Source organism: Mercenaria mercenaria, chromosome 6 (genome assembly GCF_021730395.1).
Source record: "Mercenaria mercenaria strain notata chromosome 6, MADL_Memer_1, whole genome shotgun sequence".
NCBI lineage: Eukaryota > Metazoa > Mollusca > Bivalvia > Venerida > Veneridae > Mercenaria > Mercenaria mercenaria.
In genome coordinates, this window is record NC_069366.1 from 22919919 (window position 1) to 22932207 (window position 12289).

The 12289-nt window shown below is 35.5% G+C and overlaps 1 protein-coding gene across 3 annotated transcripts in view; it reads right to left on the reverse strand.

Annotated features, from left to right (window-relative positions):
* Positions 1-3665, reverse strand: part of LOC123549417 (b(0,+)-type amino acid transporter 1-like) — a 64756-nt gene extending 61091 nt beyond the window's left edge. The window contains exon 1 of one of the 3 annotated variants that reach the window (XM_045337491.2): positions 3575-3665. In XM_045337491.2, the coding sequence (XP_045193426.2) occupies positions 3575-3650 (76 nt within the window). In that variant the 5' untranslated portion in view covers positions 3651-3665. Of the gene's footprint in view, positions 1-2791; positions 2977-3405; positions 3531-3574 lie in introns of those variants that run through there. The other 2 variants (XM_053545398.1, XM_045337495.2) reach the window with 2 other exon arrangements.
* Positions 3666-12289: the final 8624 nt, after the last annotated feature.

The following is a 12289-nucleotide window of genomic DNA, read 5'->3' on the forward strand; positions in this document are numbered from 1 at the left end:
AGTAAAAAGGCCGATTTTCGGTAATTCACGGGCTATAATTCCAAAGTGCCTAGGCTGATTTGACTAGTTATCAAACTTGGCCGAGGACTTATGGTCAAACACATTTTGTTCAAGTCTGGTGATGATCAGATGAGAAATGTTCCACTTAGAGTGCAGACAAGAGTAAAAAGGCTGATTTTCAGTAATTCAAGGGCCATAACTCCAAAGTGCCTGGATCTATTTGGCTAGTTATTGAATCTGGCCAAGGTCTTACGGTCAAACACATTTTGTTCAAGTTTGGTGAAGATCGAATGAGAAATGTTCGACTTAAGAGTGCGGACAAGATTTGTGACAGACAGACACACACACACTGACTGGAGTAAATCAATATGTCTCCCAAACCACTGGTGATCAATCACATTTAAGCAACACTTTATGACTTTCGTTTTCTCTGTTATAGTTAGTGCACTGCTGTTTGTAACCCCTCAGAACTGTAGCCACATATACCAAATCATCTTTGGTCTAAGACAAAAACAATATATATCTATCTCTTTTGGCGACTGCAACTGGATCCAGAAATGACGTCATCAATATGGCGATCTAATATGAAATAGTTAAGTACTTCTAAATAATGCAGAAAGGCTTATAATATAATGTCAGATATCATGTCATTAAATGAGCTGATTTGGCATTTTAAAGGTTTATATTTGCACCTGAAAGAAATGACAGCGCGCTCGACTATTCTCAGTGCTTGATAGTATAATATAAGCTATGAGTAAAACTATAACATTACAATAAGCATATTCTAAGTCGAAAAGGGGCCATAATTCAGTCAAAATGCTTGACAGAGTTGCCTCTTCCTTTTTACAGACTGGGGTCATGATGGTAAACAAGTATGCAAAATATCAAAGCAATAACTCAATTAACTTTGAAAATATTTGGGGTGGTACGCAAACTTTAACATTTGTGTGACGCTCACGCTAACACTCACGCCGATGCCGGGGCGAGTAGGATAGCTCCTCTATTCTTCGAATAGTCGAGCTAAAATACATTTAATCCATTTTACCAATTTAATTTGTACCCCTTCAACCCATCTAATTTACAACCAGAGCTGTCGGAGGACAGCAACGCTCGACTATTTAACAGCCTTGTCGCTTGAATGAATAAGAAAGTCGAAAAAGGGGCATAATTTAGTAAAAAAGTAAAATAGGATTATGGAACCTGCATAGTGCTTATCAGCTCATGACAGTGGACAAGTGTATGAAGTTTCAATCCATTGCCATTAGTGGGTACTGAGATACCAGCTTACATATAAGAATTTAACCCAAAAACTCCTAAGTTCAAAAAGGGGCATAATTTTGTAAAATGCAAAGTTGAGTTATTGACCCTTTGCACTGCATGTAATATCATGACAGTGAACTAGTGTGTGAAGTTTCAATCCTTTCCCATTAGTGGATACTGAGATACCAGCTTACAAACAAAAACTTAACCAAAAATTTCTATGCTGAAAAAGGGGCATAATTTTGTAAAAAAGCAAAATAAAGTTATGGGACCTGCTTTGTGCATGTCAGATCATGACAGTGAACAAGTGTGTGAAGTTTCAATCCATTCCCATTAGTGAGTACTGAGATACCAGCTTACATACAAAACCTTAACCAAAAAATTCTAAGTCGAAAAAGGGGCATAATTTTGTAAAAAAGCAAAATAGAGTTATTGACCCTTTGCACTGCATGTCATATCATGACAGTGAACTAGTGTGTGAAGTTTCAATCCATTCCCACAAGTGGTTGCTGAGATACCAGCTTACATAAAAAAACTTAACCAAATCGGGACGCCGACGCGGATGCCGACGCATGGGCGAGTCCAATAGCTCTACTATTCTATGAATAGTCGAGCTAATAAAATTTTACATGTCACTATTACCTCTTGATATTCATTACTTTCAATAATATAATACTGTGAAATCATTTTTATTCGCGTAGGACGAATTTTCGCGTATTTCGCGCTAGGACCGACGCGCGAATTTAAGACCGCGCTATTATTATTTTTTGATTATATTTTTCCTTTCTAAAGTTGAAAATGCGCGAATTTAAGCCCGCGCGAAACAGTCCTTCTTCACGTTTGCGCGAAATTTCATGCCAGCGAATTGAAATGATTTCACAGTACACAATCGCTAGTTTGACATTTGCATTCGATTCATGTTGGGAGAACCAAATGAGGTAATAATATTTTTACAAACTTTTCCGTCTAAATGTATAATTAATACCAAAAATCTTTTTTAAATATAATACACTAGGTTGTATATCTTCGTTAGGCAATATTTGATTGGGCAACCTGGATGAGAAAATCAAAGTTTACAGTGAAAACTCATTTAGAACAAGTAATTGTAAATGATCACAATGTTAAAGTTCCAAACAAATTCATTACCGGGTACTTAACCAAAGTCTGAAAACAATCACCTTTAAGGTCAGTGTACTTAAATTAATACTTTAAAATATGTCAAAAAATGTTAAGATTAAATAAATTCCCTCACATGCAATGTTAAAGCGCTTAAAGGTTAACAATTTAAATCGCATTTGAATGCATTATCAGCAAGATTAAAATTTGATTAATCTTATTTCAAACACTTTCGGGTTACCACTATTGGATTCAGTGCGGAGAGTCATACCCATTGTGCTCATCCCCCACCCCATTCCAAAACCTAAAATCTGCCAAGCATATAAATTTAAGTTTTTTCAGCAATTGAAAGCTAAAGACATGACAAATTTTCTCCTTGCTTCTCTTGCACATCATCAATAATTATAATTCATACCAATATTCCTGTATATATGCTTGTTCCTCTATCACATGCTCCTTATAAATATTTCAGTGCAACTTAATAGCATAACACATGCTTTGCTAATACCACAGTAGTGATATTCCTATCAAAAATTGTAAGTTTAAAATGTTTTGCTTCCGCTCGAAATCATTATTACAGTTCAACCATTTGTAATGATCCTGGCAACAAACAAAAGTATTATTTATTCAACAGGAAGTGAACACTGCAAAACTCACATTTAACTCTCTTTGTATAATAAACATTGTAAGTACAAGAAGGTCAGGCCAACCTTCTAACCCAAAATCCTGGATCAGCTCCTGGATTACCACTTATCCATATTATGAAAATAACTCTTGCTGTTGACTCAATAATATATTTTTGGACTACTGTTTTCTTTACAACTTTCATCTCAATAGACAAAGATTAGTATTTATTAAAATAGAAATTCTGGTCAACGGACATGACACATTATAGTAATCTAAAGTCAAGGTGAAAGACAGTATGGAAAAACAACAATATTTGTAAACTGGCATAGTATTACAGTATTCTACATGTTTTTCATCAAAAAAAGGAAAAAAGCAATCAATGAAAATAAATCTTCACCAACCTTTTTTACAATAGAACAAGAAAACAGTAACACCCACACTTCAGACACTTTAACAGATCATAAGGTAAGCATGGCGGCCATTTTCTTTCCAAGTTGTTACAAGCTATAGGAAAAATGTTCTCTAGGAATTCAGGATAATCGGAATAAATGTACAACAGCTATATATTTACCAATACTTCCTACACAAACCGCACTTGCTTGCCAGCTCTTGATGTAGTTCCCAATAATCAAATCAGACTCTGACATACAGAACAGCAGTAGATAGTGAATACTAAGACTTAATTACTCTTGTGAAAGCTGTTGATATAGAAAACTGAGCGGTAAAAGAAACTGGTAAAACAGAACAAGAAGAATAAACATAAACTGCACACTTTAAACTAATGAAAAAAAAAAATGAAAAAAATATTCAATCTTAGGATAAATTTGTTGGTTCAGTATATATAATGTTCAAATAACCAAAGACTTACAAATTACATGCAGGAAATCACTTTTTATATACTTGGGGTCAAATACAAATATACCTGGGTTTATCAAGTACAGAGACAATAATGTTGCAATAGCCAGGAGGTAGGATACACAAAAGTCAGCAATAAATTCTGTCTTTATACACACACGTAGGCAAAAACTGAAGCATGGTTAAATGCACGTAGGCACACACACACACACTGGGAATAAAGCTACACACAGGAATGTTCACATCCTTATCACTATATAGAGGTCAAAATAAAATGATTATTAAGATATTTAACAAATATTTAAATAAAACTGAGAGCATCAAGGACACAGGACACATATCACTTGTCTTTCATTAATCACATACCACTGATATAAATAAACTTGTCTGTCATCAAATCTTACCGGTATATATATTAGGGAACGCAGAACCTGATATATAGACTGGCTGCCTGGCAAACTATTCTTATATGTGAAACTATTTTTTTATACACTTTTTATACAAACAGAAAAATTGGATGTATCAACATTCTGAAAAAGATAGAAGTTTAATTCATCATCAAGATTATATTGTCCAGCAATAAAAGTCCCCAACTAGAAGGGAATTTGTCAAATTTGCTGCTGCAGGCACTGAAACTAAACTGAAGAATTTGCTTATTCCCAAAACAACTCGTCATAATTAAACTAGGTTTCATATAAAAATCTTTAGTTTTAAAGGTACCAAATAAACAAGAGCTGTCACAGGAGACAGTGCGCTAAACTATTTCAATGCTGGATAGTGAAACTGGGCACATCTGAGGAAACTAGAGCTGTCACTGGAGTGTTTAATGACTCCAATTGTGGATGAAGATATTGCACAATAGCCTGAGTCTATGTCAAAAATATCAACTTAATGTAATAAGAGAGGTAAAGATAAAATGTATCAAAACACTATATAAGTATATCCTAAGCAAAAAGGGGCATAATTCATTAAATATTGGTGCCAGAGTTATGCAGCTTGTGTCATATAGTGTGGGTGATGATGTTGAACAACTATTTTAAGTTTGAATCAAATCCATTCAGTAATAACAGAGACACAGTGAAAGTGCATCAAAACTTTAACCTAAAAATCTAAGTGAAAACGGGGGATAATTCATGAAATATTGGTGCCAGAGTTATTGCCCTTATGTCAGATGATGTGGATGATGATGTTGAACAACTATTTTAAGTTTGAATCAAATCCATTCAGTAATAACAGAGATAGAGTGAAAGTGCATAAAACTTTAACCTGAAATTCTAAGTAAAAAGGGGAATAATTCATGAAAAATTGTGCCAGAGTTATGCATCTTGTGTCATATGATGTGGGTGATGATGCTGAACAACTATTTTAAGTTTGAATCAAATCCATTCAGTAATAACAGAGGTAGAGTGAAAGTGCACCAAAACTTTAACCTGAAATTCTAAGTAAAAAGGGGGAATAATTCATGAAAAAATGGAGCCAGAGTTATGCACCTTGTGTCATATGATGTGGGTGATGATGTTGAACAAGTTTGAATCAAATCCATTCAGTAATAACAGAGATAGAGTGAAAGTGCATCAAAACTTTAACCTGAAAATCTAAGTGAAAAGGGGGGATAATTCATGAAATATTGGTGCCAGACTTATGGCCCTTATGTCAGATGATGTGGATGATGATGAGGAATAAGTATTTCAAGTTTGAATCAAATCCATCAAGTAATTACAGAGATAAGTTGAAAAAAGAGAAAGTGCACCAAAACTTTAACCAAGGTGGGGATGCGGAAAGGCGCCGACGCTGACGCTGGGGCGAGTAGGATAGCTCTCCTTATACTTCGTATAGTCGAGCTAAAAAGCATAAATCTTTAAAAAAGACTACAAATTTTGAAATATACATCTAAACATTACGATAGCCATGCAATATTCCTTTCAAGTTAAAACATGTGCAGGGTAACAAATGATTTTTTTTGTATTTTCTTAGACTGACATGGCTGGTCATTTTGTCCTACTTTCGTGTTTATTGTTTTTCCGTAACCGATCGGAGATTCTTCGGGATCATATGATTTTATAATTAATTCAAACGAATGTCCGTTTAAAGACACTCCACAAAATAACTGTATTTTTTGTTTATTTCCACGATAGTAGTTATACATGGTTTGCATGAAAAATATGAGACATACAAGCTTTTAGTTTTAAATTGACAGTGACATGTATTAGGCCAAGACAATGTGTTTAGTTTATAAAATTTTATTGAATTAATGTAGCAATATGTACATAAATCAGTGTTTGTAGGTAAAATTCAATCACATTTTGTTTCTAAAGTGTAAGATACTATTCATCTATATTCTTAAAACTATTCTGAAAAGAGACTGACTAAATAAGTTTGCAGATCAAGTTGTGAAAACACATTTATTCAGGAAGGGCCTAAATTGTCCACCCGAAAACTTGTAGTATAATTGTATACAAGTTTAGCTTTTAAAAAAGCTAGAAAGTGGCTCGCTTAGCTCTTGTTCTAACAGGGCAGTTATGAAGCACAGTGATATGCCAGTGAAAATTATAGGGTCTGTGATGCCTTGATAGGTCAGTGGTAGAACGTTTATTGTGGGTACACAGGTTATGTGTTCAATGCCTGAACGTGAGCATTTTACCAGAAATTCCCTTGCTTTTTGCTTAGCATTAAAAAGAAAACCAACTTCCTCTCTCTTGTACATTCATGGCGATGGATATCATATAGCGTAATATAAGTTACAGCTATGGCAATGAGAAATTATGTCTTGCACATCTACAGGTTTTTGCGGGAACCTCAAGTGTAGAGAGTTGCAAAAACCAAAAAATTTAATGAGAAGAGCCGAAATGGAAGGAAGGGAAAAAACGAAAAATTAAACAAGAAGAACCGAAAAGGAACGAAGGGTACTGTATTCTGTGTTGATAACGCCTTGAAATTTTGCCTTATTACTATTTCAGATCTTGTCTACATAGTTCTGAGGCATATATTCATTCATTTTTTCCAGAAAAGGAGCAATCTGAATCTTTCTGCATAATTTCAACAACTTCAATAAGGGACAGGCAATCGATGCATTTTCTACTTGCATAGATTGGTCCTTTGCGTGTCATTGAGCTTCATTGTGTTTATTAATATAAGATGGTTCCGGCCTATGTGGATTACATGACTTTTTCGTAAACCAGCTTTCGATTTGTCACTTTTTGTAAGCCTGCTTTCGATTGGACACTTCTCGTAAAGGAAATGCTATTTTGTTTTCTTGGTTGCTGGCTTGCATTTGTAATGAAAGTAAAAAGCTGACAGCCAGGTTTAGGAGATGTTCTGCCTTTTAGGTAGGCTTAATAGTAAAATCCTATCGTAATACTGGCCCGTTGAGACAAGCCAGCATTACCTGTTTTATAAGAATGATTTTCATGAAGTTTTTGTGAGTTACAAAAATGTTGAATTCCCTATGCTATGTTTGTAAACATCACGTTATCGTAAATTATAGCCTCGTTTCGGAGCATTCTTCCGAAAAAATCCGAAGATGCGCGCCAGGTTCGTAGGCAGTCGGAAAACATACTTTCGGTTTGAAATAGGCAAAAGGTTTTTGTTTATTTGTTGGTTATTCTTGAACATATTCACGACTATTTGGTCAGATCCGATACAGTATGTGTACATACTAATAACAAAAGTATAAAAGAAAAGAGGACCAAATGGGCCTAATTCGCTCACCTGAGGCAGACTTTGACCTAATTAGATCTTGCTTATGACAAAGTATTAAACTTAAACAAGAGGGCCATGATGGCCCTATATCACTCACCTGAGTACCATTGCTTTAACCAAAGGCAAAAAGAAAGAATTCTTACAAGGTACCGATATGTCAAAATACACTTAAAATTGGAGGTACCATCCATGTTGTACCACAGAAAAGTGGTCTTGGTTTTTTCCTACGGCCAATAATAAAAAAGTTACTAAATAAGCTATTTATAGTAGCATAAAAGGGAAGTAATTAAAAAAAATTATTGTAACCGAACAAAAGAAGGATCTGCCAAACAAGAGGGCCATGATGGCCCTATATCACTCACCTGTTATCATTGCACTTGAGGACAAGAAGGTCCTCAGAAAAAATATCTAAGTCCAAAGGACAGGAACAACAAATGGAAGAAATTTAACCAAAAAGAAAAAAAAAATTCTTACAAGGTACAGATATGTCAAAATACACCTAAAAATTAGAGGTACCATCCATGCCATACCACAGAAAAGTGGTCTCGGTTTTTCCCTACAACCAATAATAAAAAAGTTACTAAAAATAAGCTATTTATAGTAACGTAAAAGGGAAGTAATTAAAAAAAAAATATTGCAAGTGAACAAAAGAAGGATCTGCCAAATAAATCTGTTAACATAAATGGAATTTCAGATCAGTATCTTCATTAGTTACGGAGATATACCCATTTTAATTTGAAATAAAGGGAGGTAATTGGACATAAAATCAGTCCATAGTTATCTACCCTGATTGGCTCAGTCCAACTAATGACAATAATGAAATTTCAAATAAGTCCTATAAGCACTTACTGATATAAATCCATTTTGATTACAATCAGGGGAGGTAATCAGATATAAAATAACTCTGGAACCTACGATTGGATCTGATCTGTCATGGAATCCAAGATTTATTGTTGTTGAAGATATTTTGGAAGTTTGTATCAAATAAAACCATAAATGAAGTCTCTATATGGCTGCAAAAGCCAAAATAGCCAATTTTGGACCTTTAAGGGGCCATAACTCTGGAACCCATAATGGAATCTGGCCAGTTCAAGAAAGGAACCAAGATCTTGTGGTAGTACAAGTTGTGTGCAAGTTTGGTTAAAATCAAATCATAAATGAAGCTGCTATTGTGCAGACAAGGTCAAAATAGCTAATTTTGGCCCTTTCAGGGGCCGTAACTCTGGAACCCATTAAGGGATCTGGCCGGTTTTAAAAATGAACCGAGATCTTATGGTGACACAAGTTTTGTGCAAGATTGATTAAATTCAAATCATAAATGAAGCTGCTATTGTGCAGACAAGGTCAAAATAGCTGATTCTGGCTTTCAGGAGCCATAACTCTGGAACCCATAAAGGAATCTCGCCAGTTCAAAAAAGGAACCAAGATCTTATGGTGATACAAGTTGTGTGCAAGTCTGGTTGAAATCAAATCATGAATGAAGCTGCTATTGTGCAAACAAGGTCAAAATAGCTAATTCTGGCCCTTTCAGGGGCCATAACTCTTAAACCCATAACGGAATCTGGCCAGTTCAAGAAAGGAACCAAGATCTTATGGTGATACAAGTTGTGTGCCAGTTTGGTAAAAATCATATTATAAATAAAGCTGCTATTGTGCAGACAAGGTCAAAATAGCTAATCTATGGTGATACAAGTTGTGTGCAAGTTTGGTCAAAATAAAATCATAAATTAAACCACTATCATGCAGACAAGAAATTGTTGACGCACGCACAGACGGACGCACGGACCGACGACGGACGAAGGGTGATCACAAAAGCTCACCTTTTCACTATGTGACAGGTGAGCTAATAAAAACAAGAGCAATGCAACGCAAATGCAGAGCAATATTCACACAAAACAAAGTCATATGACCTTTGACCCCTAAGTGTGACCTTGACATTGAAGTGAGCCATCAGAAACATGCGCTCTACATATCGATTCAATGAGGTGAACATTTGTGTCAGGTTTCTTTGAAATCCATCAAGGGGTTCAAGAGTTACAGAGCGGAAGGGAAATTGCTAACCAACACACAGACAGACAGATGGATACAGAGGCGATAACATAATATGTCCCTGTGGGCGTATAAAAAGGAATCGAGATTTTATGGTGATACAAGTCGTGTGCAAGTTTGGTTAAAATCAAATCATAAATGAAGCTGCTATTGTGCAGACAAGGTCAAAATAACCAATTTTCACACAAAACAGTCATATGACCTTTGACCCCTAAGTGTGACCTTGACATTGAAGTGAGCCATCCGAAACATGCGCTCTACACATCGATTCAATGAGGTGAACATTTGTGTCAGGTTTCTCTGAAATCCATCAAGGGGTTCAAGAGTTACAGAGCGGAAGGGAAATTGCTAACCAACACACAGACAGAAGATGGACACAAAGGCGATAACATAATACGTCCCTGTGGGCATATAAAAAGGAATCGAGATTTTATGGTGATACAAATTGTGTGCAAGTTTGGGTAAAATCAAATCATAAATGAAGCTGCTATTGTGCAGACAAAGTCAAAATAGCCAATACCTCTGGAACCCATTAAGGGATCTGGCCAGTTTAAGAAAGAACCGAGATCTTAATGTGACACAAGTTTTGTGCAAGTCTGATTAAATTCAAATCATAAATGAAGCTGCTATTGTGCAGACAAGGTCAAAATAACTAATTCCAGCCCTATCAGGGGCCATAACTCTGGAACCCATTAAGGGATCTGGCCGGTTCAAGAAAGGAACCAAGATCTTATGGTGATACAAGTTTTATGCAAGTTTGGTTAAAATCAAATCATACATGAAGCTGCTATTGTGCAGACAAGGTCAAAATAGCTAATTTTGACCCCTTCGGGGGCCATAACTCTTGAAACCATAATGGAATCTGGCCAGTTCCAGAAAGGAAGCAAGATCTTATGGTGGTACAAGTTGTGTGCAAGTTTGGTAAAAATCAAATAATAAACAAAGCTGCTATTGTACAGACAAGGTCAAAATAGCTAATTTTGGGCCTTTCAGGGGCCATAACTCTGGAACCCATAATGGAATCTGGCCAGTTCAACAAAGGAAGCAAGATCTTATGGTGATACAAGTTGTGTGCAAGTTTGGTAAAAATCAAATTATAAATAAAGCTGCTATTGTGCAGACAAGGTCAAAATAGCTATATTTGGCCCTTTCATGGGCCATAACTCTGGAACCCATTAAGGGATCTGGCCGGTTCAAAAAATGAACCGAGATCTTATGGTGATACAAGTTGTGTGCAAGTTTGGTTAAAATAAAATCATAAATGAAACCAATATCGTGCAGACAAGAAATTGTTGACGGACGCATGGATGGACGGACAGACGACGGACGAAGGGTGATTACAAAAGCTCACTTTGTCACTATGTGACAGGTGAGCTAAACAAGAGCTGTCCGTAAGACAGCGCGCTGGACTTTTCTCAGTGCGTGACTCTGAATTAGAGCTTTGCCAGTAAAAAAAATTCCAAGTTAAAACGGGGCATAACTCTGTCAAAATGCAAATCAGAGTTATGGGGATTGATTCATCTGGTGTAGATTTTGATGGTAAATAAGTATTTTAAGTTTCAAGTCAATAGCTTTGACAGTAACAGAGATATTTGACTTTAATAAATATCAAAACCTTTAACCAAAAATTCTAAGTTAAAAAGGGGCATAATTCTGTCAAAATTCAATCAGAGTTGTGGGGATTGTTTCTCCTGGTGTAGACTTTGATAGTAAATACCTATTTTAAGTTTCAAGTCAATAGCTTTGATAGTAACAGAGATATTTGACTTTATCAAAAATTTTAACAAAAAAATCTAAGTTAAGAAGGGGCATAATTCTGTCAAAATTCAATCAGAGTTATGGGGATTGTTTCTCCTGGTGTAGATTTTGATGGCAAATAAGTATTTTAAGTTTAAAGTCAATAGCTTTGACAGTAACAAAGACATTTGACTTAATCAAAAACTTTAACCAAAAATTCTAAGTTAAAAAGGGGCATAATTCTGTCAAAATTCAATCAGAGTTATGGGGATTGTTTCTCCTGGTGTAGACTTTGATAGTTAATACCTATTTTAAGTTTCAAGTCAATATCTTTGATAGTAACAGAGATATTTGACTTTATCAAAAACTTTAACCAACGGCGACGCCGACGCGAGCGCAATAGCTCTACTTTTTCTTCGAAAAGTCAAGCTAAAAAGAATCATTTATTTTTTTTTTATTTAAAATTAAAAAAGACATTAAAAGGTTTTTCTATTTTTAGCTCTAGGGGCCCCTAATAGAAGCCAAGTGCCCTCATTTGAACAAATTTGGGAGAGGACCATATAATTATGCTACAGACTAAGTTTGATGAAGATCCATCAAGCGGTTCATGATAAGAAGTTGTTTAAAAGGTATTTTCTATTTTTAGCTCTAGCAGCCCCTAAAAGAGGCCAAGTGCCCCAATTTGAATAAACTCTGGAGAGGACCATATAATGATGCTACAGACCAAGTTTAATGAAGATCCATCAAGCGGTTCATGATAAGAAGTTGTTTAAAGGTATTTCTATTTTTAGCTCTAGCAGCCCCTAAAAGGGGCCAAGTGCCCCCATTTGAACAAATTTGGGAGAGGACTATATGATGATGCTACAGACCAAGTTTGATGAAGATCCATCAAGCGGTTCATGAGAAGAAGTCATTTAAAAGTATTTCTATTTTTAGCTCTAGCCAA